This window comes from Merops nubicus, unplaced genomic scaffold (assembly GCF_000691845.1).
Source record: "Merops nubicus isolate BGI_N331 unplaced genomic scaffold, ASM69184v1 scaffold12947, whole genome shotgun sequence".
In the NCBI taxonomy this organism is placed as follows: Eukaryota; Metazoa; Chordata; class Aves; order Coraciiformes; family Meropidae; genus Merops; species Merops nubicus.
The window spans coordinates 10,082-27,821 of NW_008618382.1; the positions used below are offsets into that span (position 1 = coordinate 10,082).

Below are 17,740 nucleotides of genomic sequence, written 5' to 3' on the forward strand. Positions count from 1 at the left end.
CTTTAAAACAAGCATAGGAAATCACATGCAAGGAATGACATACAGTGCAAGACTAGAACTGCACTACTGACAACTTAGAAGGCAGGACATGCACAAGCTGAGATACAAAACTCACCTGGTCAAGTGTGAAGTTTACGATACAAGCTTAATCACTGCAATCTCAAGTTTTGTAGCTGCAAATGTATCTAAACTTCACATAATAATACAAAGGGAATAGCAGATCATCCACAAAAAGGTAAAACGTTAAATAACAATTGTACGGCTTTTTGCAAGATGTACAATGCAGTTCAAAAAGCTTTGGAGCTCAAGTCAAGAATATTTAGAAACATTCATGGCATGCATGATGAGCAAAGCCAGACCAGGTAATCATAATCATCTCTCTTGACTATAAAATATTTGAATTTGCCAGAAATAAAATAGTCCCTATAAAACCATAATGTTTTCCAAAAGGTTTTGCCTGCAATTTACAATGCCTTTAAGTCTTTCTTTTCAACAAATGCATTCATAAATGTATGTTAAAGAAAAGAAAGCTCCGCTCCTGTTTTGAGCTATGAAGACCTGGAAACAAAAAAAATTCAATAAAAAATTCTACTTAAATTCATAAAGTGATTTCCTTAAAGTGGATGAAGCAAGCAAATAATTTTAAGCAAAGCAGTTTTCATAACACTATTTGACACTACTTGTATCACACAGAATCCTGCCATGCCTTTGATAAAGACATAGGCCAATGTGTACTTACTGGCAACAGTTTAAATAAGGACAAGTCAAGAATTATCAGGGTTATCAGCTGACCTGTGTCCATGCTATTTAAAACCAACTGATATAATACTACTAATATAGGTGAGGACAGATGGAGAAAACTTACTAAATATGGTTATGTTTGTCTAATATGAACCTCTTGCATCACTCAATGAATCTGAAAAAAGAACCCAAAGCAACTTACTACCTCGAGGGAAACAGAATTATTCTTATCTTGTGCACAAAAGAAATTAATTGGTCTGACTGCAATGAGAGATAAAAGTGATTTCTCCATCAGTGTGTTTTAATGAATCCCATATACAGTGCAGATGTCTAAATCAGAGCACAACTTCAGCTTCATGCTCTTCTCTTCATCTGACTTACCATCAGTTCCTATTTCACTTTTAAGGTGAGTACAAGACTGGAAAAGACACAAGAAAAGACTGAGTATTGAAGAATACTTCTTAAATCATTAGTTGTTTGTCACTTTAATGTTGTTAGACTTTAGCAAATTTATGAGGCATAAACCTGTTAGCTTTACAATGTCCAAATACTGTTAGTCTTAGAAGACTGCTCGTTTGAAGCCTGTGCTCAATTCACAAACTGCCCCTATCTCCTTAGGCTGATGATGTAACTGCCTTATTTGCAGTGTCTTGGTCAGGATACAAACACAGCGGGCTCTGCGATGAATTTGCTCTCGGAGGTGGTTGTGTACTAGTCAGTCTGTCAGAATTTCCTGGAGAATTCTCCCTCCACCTTGGACTTTCCTGCTCCTGAGACACTTCCCACACAGATGGGCACGGGGAGGCAAAATTCATGGTAGATCGTGAGAGGTAGTTCTCCTGAAGACCTTCTTCTTGGAGGCACCTGTTTGAAAGCACTTCTTTTTCTTTGGAGTTTCGCCATTTCATCCTTCGATTCTGAAACCAAATTTTCACCTGTTTGCAAGTTAATGAGAGTTTATCATTATTCTTTTCTTTAAACAACTTTGCCCTAACAAGGTTTGTTTTTTTTTTTTTTTTTCTTTCCAATCCCTTAGCTTCATGTTAGTTCCTTATTCATTGTTATAGCAGATCCAGTGAAGCTGACTAATTGACATTATCTGAGCATTTTCCCATCACTGTTTACTAAACCTGGGCCAGTAGCTGGGGTATTTACTACAGCTTTTTTACTTCTGCCACCTCAAACAGGTGATTCTTTGGCTTAGATTGGAAAAGGGATATCTCTGTGGCTGGGGACAGAGCAATTTCCTGTAGCAACATCCTTCTCAACAGAAAAGGATTCTCAGAGTAAATTACCATCCTCATTAGCAAAACTAAGTGATGTTACTGGTGATGTGAAGCTGCCTATTTAAACGTGGATCTGAGAACTCTAAGTGTCCAATTCATAAGCACAGCTAAAACCAGCTTGGTTATGTAGCTTCAAAGTGAGTCTTACGACATATGACACAGGAGTGAGCATTTAAAGACATTTTTTCTGCCTGACTGTGGTTTTCCAGGAGTTACCTAGAATCCATGTGCTTTTGAGACAAAACGAATTTTTCAAAACCTTTTAGTTGCAAAGCTTTACCAGGAGTATTCAAAGGTATTTATGAAATGCTGGGGGAAGCTTGGGGAAATACACATCTAGGAACAGGTTTTACATAACGAGAAGAAATAGTGGTGGAACCAATTAACTTATTCAGACTGTTCTATTTTCCCTGGAGTATTTGCATTTAGTTCTAGTATTCAGATACTTCATATGAAGATAAAGCAGCTACACTTTCAAAGGTTTGAGAATCATTGCCTTAGATGGCAGGTGCTGTTCCTCCAACACAACTGGTTAGAAAACCGAAGCAGAAAATTCACAGCAACTGCTATTCCTTTCATGAGTCAAAAAACCAAAACCAACACCAACATGCCTATCTTCTGGTCTATCATCATCATCAAAATTATTTTCCTGCAGTGTAATTGCTACCTATGTGCCGTTCCACTAGTTTTTACTCCCCCAGGCTCTCTTAAGTATCAAGAACACAGAAGAAAAACTCAAGGAAATAATTGCAATATTAGGAATTTGACTACAAGTTGGGACATTTTTAGGCAGCGCACTGCTGAGTGCAGTTGTGCATTTTGATTGAAAGAGTTCATCCTGCAAAGATTACAGCTCTGTGCATCACACCAAGAAGCACTACACTTTGCTGCTGGAGCTTCTCTAGAGCTGTAGTGCTTGAAATGGAGTCAGCCACTCAGGTGGCAAGGAACCACTCCAGGCCACAAGTTCTAACCTTCTGCGCTAAGTGGAGCAATTGTGAAGTTAGATCAAATTGTTGAGGGCCTTGTTGAGTTCTGCCAGTCTCCAAGATAAAAATGACGGGCGCTTCCATCACTACTCCCAGGCTTTTGTGCCCCCTAGACAGCTTCTGCCATACCTATCTTAAGCTCTTTACTCCTGCTGCATGCAAAGGAATGAAACTGTATTTTTGCCCTCATACTCTTTCAGCTGTACTCTAGAGATCTGAGTCTACTCCAGCACCTTCAGAATGCCACCTCCCAGTGGCTACCATGTTCTTTTTCTGCTGTTATATGTCTTTACAAATATTTTTTCCAGTTTCTTTCAGGCTTTGTGGTCTTCAAGCCAGGCACTTTTCCTTTGTTTTTACCTGCAGCTAGGTCAGGCCCCTGGGTTACTGCCACTCAGCACCATCATTAACATGCTTGTTCAGATAGAACAGCTCACTGGAGGTATTGGACCCTCACCTAAACTCTGAAGTCCTGCAGCAGGCCAAATCAGAAAAATCATATGACATGCAAATTGGTAAATAAAGTGGGAGGATTTTAGAAGGTCACCCTGCAAAATTTTTCCTTCTGCAGTTTCAGCTCTGAGGATCTCTTTCCTTGTGCGGCTAACTTTCTTTCTGTGGGGATGGCTGCCTGTCTCCTGGGGGAGACTGGTTTCAGAGCAAGTGCTGTTGATTGATTTGTCTCGAGCTGTTCATCTGAGAGTGCAAAGGGTGCTTAGGGGAACAGGGGAGGGCTCTGTGCTCTGCTGTTTCCTGCCTGGATCACTGCCTATCAGGCAGAAGGATGGAGCATAGTTCCCTACCCCACAGCTCCTGAGGGAGCTCTGTCAGACAGCAAAATGGGAGTTGGAAACAATGCAGAGGTCATGTTTCTCCCACTTTGTGTGAAAATGGAGCGATCAACTTTGAAATGTACACCTTCAGGAAATAAACCAGGAAGCTGCTCAAGAATCCATTGGTTAAAATGGCCATTGATTTACTGGTGTCTTTGCTCAGTGAAGGAGCTCAGGGCTGCCCCTGTGCTGGTTCAGTTTTCCTCCTTCAAAGACCTTTTAAAGAGTTTTCCTCAAAAAGACAGTGTCACAGATGTTCTGTCATTCCTTACCTGAGACTCCTTTAGACCCAGGTTAATGGCCAGTTTCTTCCTGTCTGTTTTACTAATATACTTCTGCTTCTGAAACATTTTCTCCAAAGCTTTCCTCTGGTCTTCAGAAAAGACAGCTCTTCTTAATATACCTCGCCGGGATTTCGAGTTAGACTCCTGGTTCAGAAGAGGCAGCACACTTTCATCTCCTAGTGGAAATGGATGAGAGTTGCACATAATATCTAACACACAGCAGAAAAACATGGACTGCTGTTCATTATAATGCTAGCAGACTACTGTCCCACTTTTGATTTGTTGGTGTTTTAAGTGTATCATAATGCTTCAGTAACGTTCATTAAAGACTAAATCCTCACTTGGATCCAGAAGTGTTGTCAGTGGTCAAGAGTCTCCCCTTGACATGGCAAAAAGTAAATCAGATGAGTTCCTAGAGGAACATAAACACGGGGCCTGTCCTACAGCAAAATTCAAATACACTCGTGAAAACCGTCCCCACTTTTCCTTGTCCATCATCATCAGTGAGTGAACTGCTCTAAGTTTTCCTAGAAGTTTATTTTCTCCTTGTGTGAAATGTAGAACCTGATAAAAGCAGTCTGTAATACTGATTTGATGAAACTAAATAGGCTTTCTTTAGTTTTATTTACTAGCAAAAGGCTTTCAGAGTGAACTGCTTCTCAGAAAATCCCTGTCCATTCACTTACTTATTCTGGAAACTACAGCAATTTCTTTATTTGAGGATTTGTGGGAGTGTTTGGACTTACTCCTTTCAGCCTGGTTTCTAATCCTTTGACATCTCATAACAACTCCTGAGAGGGCAGTTTTCAATGAATCTAATCGCATCTCCTTGATCCATGCCTAGAGGGAACCCTACCCCAGAAAACAGCCTCAAAGCTGGGGGACAGTGGAGAAGTGTTCACACTGTGTTCCCTTCATTGGCCCCACATAAGAGCACAAAAACCCCAAATCCAGATAAATTTCTCACCTTCCTCATACCAAATAAAGCCTAAAGCCACAGTGCTTTCCCATGCTCCCTCTACCCCAGAAGGATGGTTTATGGGAAGCAGGACCTGGTGAGGCCTATGTATGCCTCCACCACTCCCAGCTTCCCCAAATGTTCGCCCAGGGAGCAGTGCCAGAGGCCAGCTGAACAGGGCCTGTCACCAAACACTGGATGTGATAATTGCACAGGGCAGCTGCAAGCAAGCCAGGAAAGAGCTGCACTTTGACTCAGAAATCTGTGCCACGGCTGTGCAGCCACTGCCACCTATGATCTCTCTGCAGGAGGGCAGCCGTGGAGGCAGCTTCAGTTCAGGCCCTGAAGGTGCAAGCTGGCCTCCTGCTCTCCACCTTCCCATGTTCATGGGCCAAGACTGCTGTCCTGGTTTATCACTACAGCAGCTGCAAAGTGTGCTGCTGTTCAATTTCTGTCAAGGATCTGACAATGGCAAATTCCCCCTGTAAAGCAGATTTTCTAAACCATTGCACTTTTTTTAATGAAGGTTTCAGATTCTATTCAGCCAAAACAGTGGGGGTGGATTAAATACCTTTGTTCACTAGCTGTAGCACTCCTGAAAATACTAATGAAATCCAGATGCAGCTTCCACAAACTGCTCCTTGGGGCTATACGACATTTCAACTTCTGTATATTATACATATGTATACACATGGGTATGTGTATCTTTAAACATGCACAGAGAAACAAGCACACATATACTGGGGGGGTTGTAGAACTGCGTATGGAAAACACTGAGAAACTAAACTCTATGTGTGTGTGTCTTGCAAAGTTGACTAAATACTTTGGTGCTGGATGAGTGACTGGTTTAATTTTACATACATTACCCTTGTATTCTGCTTCCAGTTGTGACCAGTAGAGGAAGAAAATCAGAAGCAAGTGTACAATGATCCTTCCCTAAAATACACTGCCACTGTGAAACATTTAGAGATTTAGAGACCACTGCGCTATTCTAGACATGGCTTCCTTGAAATTTCCTACTCTTTATGAACTTTATATTCTTCATATTTGTCCCTCACAACAAAAAGTAATTGTGGCTAAAAGTGATTATTATGATTTAAAATGTTACAGTATAATAAGTCTATACTTATATGGATGGATTTCAATTTTTGAAGCTGTATTTCAGACCAGATACAAAAATCATAACCTACTGGTTACTGTTCTGGTACTTACTATACAGTGAGACACAGTCAGACTCCATACAAAGCAAAATAAACTATCTGCAGAACAAAAGTCAAAATGCCACAACAGAGGTTTCTGCAAAGGGCAAGCCATGTTCCTGTTTCCTCTGAGGAGTGCATAGCTCTCTCACAATCTCCACTCCAAGCTCCTATCCAGCCCGCAAAGCTGGGGGCAAACACAGTTCCTTCCTCCTCAAGCGTGTTTTCTCTGCTTCTGGCTCAAATTTGGTGAATTTAAGTACCTTTTTCCAGGTATCCTCTGAGTAGTTTCTGCTGAATCATTAGCCATTCTCAAGTTTATTGGAAGGTATGGTCTGACAGCAGAAGAGCTGATACCTTCTCCCATCCCCACTGCAGAAGGGACACCAGTGAGGGAAGAGGCGTAACAGGGCTGGTCCTTGCCTCCTGGTTTCCATTCCACAACGGCGTTGTCAGCCAAGGACAGGGGATGCCAGATTATGTGACCCCTTAAAATTTGTCTTGCCTGGCTGGTTGTTAACAGTCAATCAGCAAGGAAACAACCTCCTGCTGGAGCCCTGAAGCACCAATTAATTCCGGCACAGGCAGTGTGTAGGGTACAGCTTAACACCTGTACCAGACTAAGTTAATTGTGAAAAATCCACACGCTCTGAGGCACAGTATGTGACTGATTTTAAAGGATTAACTACACAAAATTTAATAATGAGCAGAATGCTCACAAGCATTAGCAAACAGCCACTGGAATAAAAAATTTGAAGCTCGCGTTTGGAATAATGAATACTCACCCTCAGTTGACTAGCCTAAAGAATTTTTTTTAAGAATACCCCGTATTCCAAAATGCATTCCAACTGCTCACACAAAAAAATAAGTTTCCAGGTTTTTTGATTAAAGTTTTTTTTCAATACAGCAGGATAGGCAGTCGTTCATACATTTCAACGGTTCCATCAAAATGAAATAAGCCAGTTTGCAGCCTGTCACTCTGAACATGCATCAAAAGGCTTAGTGTTCTGCTGACATAAATGTGAATCTGTTACGAACTATTTCCTACGTTGCTGGTTTGATTTTTGTTTTGCCTTGGGTTTTTTCTAAGTCTTTCCTTTGTATCCTAATATATAGTGATAAATGTCCTCTTAATCTGTGGAACAATTTTCATTTGCCTTCATGGCAGAGACCACCTTGAAGGAGCAAGTAAAAGCTTTAGTCATGGTTTCCATTTTTTCATTTGAATTCAATACATTCTAGTTAAATGGACAATTAATAGGTCACTTCCAAAATAGTAGTGTATCAGTCCTGGTTAATAAACAATCCCCACAGTTGATAATGGGCCTATGTATTCAGCAAGTCCCTGTATACACTCAGCTCATCCACTAAATCCCTTTTCAGGTAGACAGGGTTATATGGGAAGATGAGCTAGAATGAGTCTATAAAAGTCAGTTTCATTCACTGCTTTATTTTTCAGTCAAGTGCTTTAAATGGTGTCCAGAAAATCTCTTGGAATGTGAGACAGAAGAAAAGACTGGCGCATAGAGTATTGCTTTATGGCCATACAAAAGGGCAACTGACCCTTGCCCAGGCCTTTTCAATGTGAAATGGTTCCTAAAGTTCATCTGCACAGTGAAAAATTGTGGTGAGGTCGCGTGTGGATGAGTAAAGTGAAAGTGGTGATTGGTCATGGTGCTGTCAGCCATTGTGGGAGAGCCAGGGCCATGTAAAACGCTCTGTGGGAAAGTGTCAGCCCCCTAAAGAGGTGCTCAGAAACTCGCAGCTCATTAAACTGCCAGCATTTGCTGCCTCACTTGTCAAGAATCATTCAACTTAGCAACTACCCTTCTGAAACATTCATAAAACGCATGCACGTAGACAGGAAGGGTTTGAATGCAGCTGTGATAAAGAAGTATATGCTAAAGCACACACAAGCTCCAGTTTTCACGTGGATTTGACATGCAATTTGTGCTTTTTCTCTGGAAAAACTTCTGTTTGTATTCTTGAGCCATAAACACATAAAATCATGAATATCTGCTCTTAAGACTACGGCATGCCAACTTCTCAATCAAGGTTACATTTAGATTTGGATTAAATGTGTGTTCCAGATCTTTATCTTGAGTGTATAGCATATACTGGCCAAAATTCCCTTCAACTTGCTTCTTCATTTTTTTACATCATCATTAAAAAAGAAAAACTAATCAAACGTGTGCATGCATTTGACTGCTACAAAAAGAATAAGTGTTTTATTTAAATAATGCTACGGCTTCCTGAATCCTGAATTTATCCCTAACAGACACTAAAATGCAGCATCCATTTTAAGATCGTTCAGCCCTTTTCTTTTCTTATTTGCAAATGTTTATTGACACCATTTTTTAAAAGAGTTAACTGATGTTAAAGACTCTTTTCTAGTAAACTGAAAACAAGGAGCCTTCCTAGGTTAGCCCTGTCTGGGAGTCTCAATGCCATTAGAAACCTCTCACAATTGCTCAGTGTACTTAAGTTTGATAAATCTTTGCAAACCCTCTGAATAGGATTGCTGTGATTTTACTAAGGAATTAGCTGCTGCCATTGCATCACCAATTAGTTTTCCAGAACACATTAAATCCTGCTGCTTTAGTTTACAGAATAACTCAAGCATTACTGATGAAGCATAAAAACTTACTTGGAAAAGCAGTGGGGGATGCAGGGTGCTGACAGGACCCACCACAGCATGCTGAGTAGAATGGCGGGGCTCGGAGAAAAAAGTGTTTGGAAAGAGCTGCAAAGAAAGCACAGATCTAATTGATTATCCATTGAGCTTAGGTGATATTCATAACAACAGTCCTCCAAAAAGTCAGTGTGTAAAGTCCTGCCCCACAAGTTCTTTTTTTCTTTTTCTTCTAGATAGTGATATTTTTAAGGCAAACAATGATAAACCAAGCAATTGCTCTTTAATTTAGCAGGGATATTTTACATGCATAGCTTAACTATACTGTGCAAAACTCTCAATATATTAATAAGAAGAATGAGATTCTGCAGATTTGAAAATTAATTCTGTAATTGCTACTATTAGGTTTGGTTTTGTTTTTTTCCTAAATATTGGGATGGAATGTGTTGTTTCAATAATATGTTGTTGAAATAGTGAGTGTAATGCATCTGAAAAAGTTATTAAAATAACACTAGTAAGCAAGATATCCTAGAAAAAACAGAACCTAAAAGTGAATCCTGTCTCTTCTCCTTGTGCTCCAATGCCATTAGTACTCAAACCAAGAAAGTCCTCCATAAATAAAAAACCTTTATGAATAAATTCTGTAAAATGCAATGAGACAATCCATCTGAGCTCTACAGGCACAAACTACTAGGCCTGATACTGCTATCCTGATGGTAATCTGAGAAAGTGCTCTAAAATGAAATAAACCACTTGCTGAAGAAGGCTTTGCTTAATACAATAAAAAATTGCAAAATCAACCCACAGAATCAGGTGATATTGGGTAAAATTTCTGTTGAATTTTTGAACCAATGAACCAAAAATCATTGCTATGTATAAAAGGTACTTCCAAATCTTGGAAAGCTCTTCGGTAGCTAATAATCCCTTCATTTTTTTCTATACAGCTTATGGTCTTTTCCATTAATCTTAATTACCTTTTAATTTCTGCTTGTGCCAGTCCACTACAAAACTTGAAATTTTTTTTTTTGAAAATAGATATATCATGTCTGCTAGAACTGTAGACTTGTAAAATATGATCAACATCAAAATATTTAAGTCATTTTCCTGTTTTGGTTTAGGCAGAAAATAAACTACTCTAGATCCTGCATTGTAGTTTGTCCAAATCTCTAGAAATAACCTTATCAATTAAAAAAAAAAATCAGATTAAAAAAGAAGTCAATAGTCAGGAAGAAAGACAGATAAAAATAAACAGATAAATATATCTAAGCCATGTTGTTAATTTTTAAAGGTTTTTCAACTGGAATTAAAGATCATTGAAAATTAGGTTCCCAAGCACATATTAGGGAGTGAGAGTAAGTTTTCTGAATGCTAAATCTGTTGATCTTCCAAAGCAATAAACTATTGCTGTAGGAGTCTAACTCTAAACACTTTTAAAATATTTACCTCTATTTTCTATCAGAATTCATACAAGTTTAAGTGAAAATTTCTTCAGCTATAATTACAAGTTGATAAGCATTTTACTGCTAGAGCTTTTCACCGACACTTCGCTGTTTCTAATGAAATATAAATACACTCCAAGAGGAACTAATTGCCCTTATTTGACGTTTATGCTTGCAAAACATTTACAAAAAGGAATGATTTACACCAGGCATTAGTATTCTAAAGCTTCTCTTCCACACGAGACATCAAACATGTCCTACAGAACCTGAAACAGTTGAAAACATGCAGCCAGCTATTACCTATCTTATGTATCCAAAGGGCTTCAATGCAGCTGGTGGGGTGTCTAAGTTGGAAAAGACTTGATTAACTGAACAAGCACAGGAGATGGAGAAGGCAAAGACCTGCCAGAAAATCCCAGCCATCCTCCTAAACATGAGAACTTTCCTTGACAACAGCTTTTATCTGCTGCTAACATTTTATCTGCTGTGGTTCCTAGACTCCCAGGTGAAAAGCTTTTCCTCCCTTCCTTGGGAGCCACATTCCTCATTTCTCCCTTATAGTCAGATAAAACTTTCTGCTGCTAAAAATACAATTTAGTATACAGAAGGTGCCACACAACTAATTTGCTTCCCTTCCCACATGTCTCAAATACTCCTTGGCTGCTATAATTCCCTATTCCCTTAACCATTGCTCCAGCACCTTATGCATGCTGTACGATTTTTGTCAGACATGCTGGACAGTCCTTAATATGCCCTGTTGTGGTTTTTTGACCCTCCAGTTCCTTGCTCTTTTTTGATAATGTGGTGCTCATAATGATACTTGATACAGCCAGGAGATATCTGGATAAATCAAAATTGAGTAGGCTCTTGCTTCAGTTAGATAGCATGCTCCTGCGATTAAAGATAGAGGAATAGGAAAGGGATATGTTTTTTTCCATTCACTAAATCTCTCAACAAGCAAGCTGAAAGCATAAAGGTCAGGAGATGGACCAAGGTCAAAACTTCAGGCATTTTGCTTCAGGAAATTCCAAACAAGCCACGTATTTCCATGCATGTTGCTGACAATGATTCCATGCAGTAGCACAGCACCATGATGCAAACAGCAGAGACCCTGGCAGTAATTCTGCTCAGGTAGATGGAAATCACGCTTCCGGTGTTCTTCGGCATTTTACTCAATTCCCTCAACCAGCTGCTGCCTTTTCTGCCTGCACAGCACATATCCATTTGGGGTGGAACATTTGCTTAAGAAATAAGATGCAGCTCATACAACTACGAACCAAGTGGCTCCTGAGACCGTTTCTCAACACTGATTTATTCTGTGGAATAAACCACCTCATTATATCTCCCTACGCCTACAGCCGACACATATGTCTCCTTCATAAACTTCTTTACTGTGCTCCAACTCCGTCGATGCACAAGTGAATTCTACATTAAATATGTCAAACCACATCCCCTGGTCATGTCTAATGAAGCCTCTGCACTCAAACCAATGTGTAGCAGTTACAGAGATTTACACTAGTAAAAAAATCTGGCATAATACAGGGATACTCAACTCTATCTTGGGAGCTCTGTGTAGAGGGAAACGTTAATGCTTCAACCCAACAAGTGCAAATGTATTTTTCATCTTTGATAGAAATAACAGAGAATATTAAGTACATTAAATGGTTTGCACTGTCTGCGTGAAATTGCATCAACAGAATGAAAATTGCTCAGAGAAAATGATACATTTAAGGTATGTGTATTTCAGAATTATGCTGTGATTGTACCTGTAGGAATGACACGATACCTACCAACACTGAGAACAATACACAGAAAGCATTGCCTATGCATTTATTTTGTTTCACATATATCATAGCCACTCTATCAATATTTGTCAGTCAAACGATCTGAAGCAAACATTGTTTGCTATTCACATGAGGCTGAAAATTGCTGAAACGTCAGAATATTAGTTCTGTATTTACTGGCCAGAATGAAGAATGCAGTAACCAAAAGGCAGCTGTTGCTTTCAGTCCTGAGTACACATTAACTAGGGGCCAAATATACAATACAGACAATAAAATGATACCGAACATGCAGATGGACCTTAGGCTCATCTAGTGCTAAAATTCTGAGATTAGTTCAGATACTGGTGTTTTAAAATACACTGCCGGCTCTGAGGATACTTCAAATGCAAAAGCCCTCCCATACTAAAAAGCCATGATGGCAGTAGGACCCAAAGTTTTCCTTCCAACCACCCATCATTTTGAGAGTAAGGCTCCTATGCACAATTCAGTTCAAAGGGCTACGGAATATTGAAATGGCTTATTATTAAAGACATTGTTTGTTCTTCCTAATCCTAGTGTTGTGAAATGACTGAGGAACGAGTGCAGGCCATTAGCCAGCAAGAAAGGGAGAAGGTGTGAAGGAAAAATGGCTACTGAGGAAAACTGAACTGATGGTAAATTTCTGGCATTACCTATGGAAGGCTCCTTCACTGCACATGCTGTTAGCTTGCCGTATATTTTAAAGCTAACTGATAAAAAATGTGGTATAAAAATGTGAAGAGAGCTGAAACACCTCCAAAGAATGATTCAGAAAGCTGCCTAGAGGCAGCCAACAAGAAACAGTAAGCACAGGAACAGACAGACCTCAAGCTGCATAGCACTTTAATTCTCCAAGTATTGCTAAACCCACATGAACTGCTTTCCACAGTGATGCCCAGCTGACAGCCCTGGCAGGCAAATTAAAAATATCATTAGTAAAATGATCCCATTTCATCTGAGAACCTTGGACGGTTTATGCGTATGAAGCGGGCACAGATAAACTGCAATTTCCTACCTATGTCCATTCCTGGCAATGTCTAAATCAGGCTTTTGCAAAGCTGCAGGAAAGTTTCAGGTCATCAAGAGCTCAATGCAAATCGTCCAGACGCAGTGCTGCCAGGTTAGTGGTCCAGCTGAGCCACATGGCACCGTTTCTGCTTCTGAACCACAAGCCCTGGGCCTCAGAACAAACCATGGCTCTGTCCCTAGCAGTTACTGTGTTTAGAGGGCAATGTTCCAGCAGCAGTTGTGCACCCCCAAAACATTTCAGCCAGCTGAAGGGGACCCCTGACCATGAGGAGGAAGCAGTAGCCACTGCCATATCACACCAAAGTCAGTTGCCACCACATGGACCTGCCAAAACTTACTGCAAGGGCCTGTGGTAGAGCACCCTTCAGAGCTGGCCTTCCTGCACTTCCAAACTCACTGTCTATCCCCTCCCCCCGTCCATGTTCCTGTAAAACGTGACCACACGAATGCCCAAAGGAGGAGAGCCAAAAGGGCAGACCAGAGTGGCATATGCAGATCAGTTTTAATAGAAAGGGTTTAGAAGTGCTAAACTTATTTTTAAATCCCCCACAAAAAGGCAGATGTGAGAAGCGGGCTTGCATTTTTATCTTGGGTCTTGGTGGGGCTTTCGAAAATTAGCAGAGCAGTCACACCAAAAAGGGCCAGAAACAGGCTGACAGCACGACTGTGGCTTCCTTACGCCTGCAGCAACGCAGCCGTCGGGAGTCACGCCGCCGACCGGCTGCGCCCACGCCAATCGCTGTCTGTGTTCAGAGCCACCACTCACGTGCCTGGTCACTAGGGCATGATTTGCTGTACCTTTTTTTCTCCACCTAGGGAAACACAGGGGCCTCAGGCTGGTGACAATGTGAGGTCAGATTCCACCTCTGTGATAACCCAAAGCAGCAACCAAACTCCCCACCATTTGCCAAAGGCTCCATGGGTCTCCTGGTGTCAGCCATAGAGGTGGCTTCCACCCTCTTCACACCTTATACACAGTCTTGCTATTGAGGAGATGGAGATCTGGAAAGCTATGGATTTTCCAGCTTTGCCTCTGGTTTTGTCATTCTCCTACAAGATACCCATGCACTAGTGTGCCCCAGAACGTTCTGCTTACCAGTTCCTTGTCAAAAGGGCCACTATTGTCACTTCTCTGTCTAAAAGTTCAGTGTGTTGCCTAAGCTCTCCTGCATAGTCAACAAGAAGAAGTAGCTCTGTATGATGATTCACCACCTTAAAACAGATGTCTAAGAAGGGAAGTTGTGTCATCCTCTGGAAGTGTCTCTCTGTATTGACTCTGGATTAAACAAGGTATTTAGCAACTACACTAGACAAAACACCTATTTTTTATTAAACTGCTGAATTACTATGTTATTCTTAACCTTTATAGGCAATGTCAAAAGAATACAATCATATGGACAGCCATAAAGACTGTAAAAAAATTATACAATTCATCCACAAAGATACTAAAGTTTGTTTTGTTTTGTTTTTTTATTTTCAACATATTACAGTTTGTTTAGAAATAATTTCCTTAAGCAAGGCAAAATTAGGATCATATGCTGCAAAAGGACAATTCTTTGGTTTTTCACTATTTCAGCTCTAATTTGGAATTTTACAATAGGCCAAAATGCACTATTTATTCCAGTGGTATGCACGAATTAGCTAAAATTTCCTACGTGGATGAGTCTTTACTTGTTACAGCATTGCCAGCTCCAACCAGACAAAAATCTCAAGATCAGCCAAACATTGTTAGACTGAAAAAATAACAAATGGTGAATTTATTGGGTTTTTTAACACATGAGGATTTTAGTCTTTTTACTTCTGTAAAAGGAAATACTTCTTCAAGTTGAAATTCTAGATATTCACATAGTTACAAGATTCCAGGGGTGGGGACTGTGAAGAACAACACCAAATTGTTCAAGAGGAGGACGTAAAATCCTCAAGATACACACAAAGTACCTCAAGAGAACTATATGCTAGAACTTCAGAAAAAGGCAGCCTCTCAAGAGAAATTCTCATGGGCTTTTCAGCACAAAGCAAAGGCCACTTCTCCAACGTGATGACTCGCCTCAAGAAACACAGCCAAGGTTTATGCCTCACTTTACAGGGATCACGGCCTATGTATCTGACATTTGAAACAGCCTCCTACTGCTTTATATACCTGCATTTGGTTTAATTTTGAAAAAATTACCTTCCCAGTTCTGCTATGGGTCATGACTGACCACAAAATTACCATTTAGAAAAATCAGAGTTAAGAATTATTTTGCAGAGCTGCATTACTCAAGAATGAGTAATGCCTTCAGTGGCTAACAGAGAATTTGCCTTCCAAAATTCAGGGTAATTTCTTAATGTAAAAAAAAAAGAATCACAGTATAATGAAATCTGAAATCTGCAGCCAAGTAGAGAACTTGTCTGAAGAGACTAATACTTATCACATTCATGTGTTTTCTAAAAGCATGAATACACTACAAAATTTCAGGAGAGCAGCTCATCCTGCAATACACAATTTACAGAAGTTAGTTTGCTAACTGTAGGCACGACTGATTCCACGGTTTCCCCTCAGTAAATTCTTTTCCTACAGATCCCACCGCTTGCCTTGCTAGTGTGGCTCCAAGACCTTCTGGCAGTGCTTAACTCTTACTAAGGACCAAACCTGGGATCCTCTTCTTTTCTGAGAGACAGCAGAGCCAGAGCCGCCAGAGGCAAGAGCCCTGCCCAGCCAATGCTCGTGTTCCCTGCCGAGTCCAGACTGCCAGACTGGTGGCTGGGTCGCAGAGTACCTGGCACTACTCTAGCTCTGGCAACATTACAAGGAGGACAAAGATTTGTCCTTTAAAAGGCATTTTGCAGCAACTCTTGAGGTATGCTGGGCACCCCAAACCAATTCTATTAAATGGCTTGCAAAGTTAACTGGAAGCAGGAAAAGATGCTGCACACAGTCTGTGATTTCTAATACGTAAAGAAACTTCTCTGCCTCCAAAGGCAAACTTTTAAAACAATGAAGGTGGCTTAGTGCTCCTGTCAATAAGGGTATAAGAAAAGATGCCAGATAGATCTCCCCATGCTAAAGAAACCTTCTGTTCCCAGAAAACACCAACAAAACATGAAAATCCTGAGATTCGCTAGCTAACTTGCTGCCCGAGTGAGAGTAGCACTCTCTAGACACTTGTAGAAACCTTGAAGGAGCTGAGATAAACACTCTGCTCTTTCCTGCCTTCTATTTTACTGAAAGTTACTGTTACATGTTGCTTGAGGACACATTGGCGGACACACTGGCTGCCAGTTGGTTTGAAATCAATAATTAATAAGTTTTTGTTCACTAAGAGGTGGTCCAAAATGAAAGGGAAAATATAACTTAATTTCAGTAGTTCAAGTATCTTCCAGTTGTCATAAAGAAACACAGGAGATTTTACTAAAAATGGGCAGTAAGATGTATTGATGAAAATATAAGAAGAGTGTTGCAGGACAGAATTGCTGTTATCACCTGAGGGAGAAAAACTGACACTGGTCCAAAGAGTTTGCCTGCAAAGGAAGGCTTAGTTTTATTTCCCTGCAACGCTACCAGTTTTCTGTATTACCCTAGACAAGCCACCTCCTTACTTTTTTGCTCCAGCTCCTCCTCTATGCAATAGAAATCTCTCCTATCTCACTGGCACACTGAGATGATAAATACACTAAAATGTGAAATAGTCAAATGCTACAGAAAGAAAAGCTACATCTATATAATAGAGCTGGATGTTTATCATTATAAGTCGAGTTTATGTTTATGATGTACTGTACTGTATTCTGATGCTTTAGGCAAAAATCCTGTAAACTCAAATTTTCTGCAAGTTTTGCAATTGAAGTATCTCACTATTTAATTTCACTGCAATTTTTCAGTTTCCTCTCTCTGCTAATCTACAAAAATGCCAACATTAAAGCAGAAAGGCAGATTCTTGCCACATAAGACTGTATTCAGGCTGTAAAACACTTCCTGTCATTCTCCTCCAGGGCAAATTACTTGGGAAGAGCAGAGATATTCAGACAGTAAGTTCAGTTAGCAGAGTAACTTTGCATTTCACAAAGCACCTGTGCTACAACAGATTGCCATCCTCTGGATAATTTTCCTATGTCAGAAAACACTGAGGAAAACTGCCAAGTATTAGAATTTATCCAGAAGATAATGATAAGACCGGAGTACAAGGAAGAGGACCGAATCCCTGATCAGCTAGCAGGAATTAAGGACTTCCTCCACGCTTAAGAGTCTATTAATTTACTGAGAACTTCCATCTGGAGCTTTGCTCATCCTTTAAGAGGCACCACAAGTATAAACTGTGTAGCTTTTATGGATGTAATAGTTTATATATATATGGAACGTCTTTCACTGGGAAAAGCTGCTTTACAACACCACATTTTTAGAAGTTTTTAGTGAGGAAGAACAGAGTCTGGGCATCCAGTGTTTAAAAAGCAGAACCAAATACTGCACTGCTTTAACTAGGTAGGACCACAAATACACACTATGCAAAGCTCTCACAAAGCAGAAAACAGCATGATGCATTTATTTTATCAAGGTGAGAGGACATAAAAGGG

General features: G+C 40.2%; 1 protein-coding gene across 1 annotated transcript; it reads right to left on the reverse strand.

Moving 5' to 3' along the window:
• Positions 1 to 1,213: 1,213 nt before the first annotated feature.
• On the reverse strand, positions 1,214 to 9,030 carry DBX2 (developing brain homeobox 2). The gene is made up of 3 exons (XM_008943434.1): positions 8,938 to 9,030; positions 4,122 to 4,309; positions 1,214 to 1,676 (listed from the first exon to the last, which is right to left on the reverse strand). Exons 2-3 carry the CDS (start codon positions 4,197 to 4,199, stop codon positions 1,356 to 1,358), a joined length of 399 nt encoding a protein of 132 aa, XP_008941682.1. The 5' UTR covers positions 4,200 to 4,309; positions 8,938 to 9,030; the 3' UTR covers positions 1,214 to 1,355.
• Between the last annotated feature and the right edge of the window lie 8,710 nt (positions 9,031 to 17,740).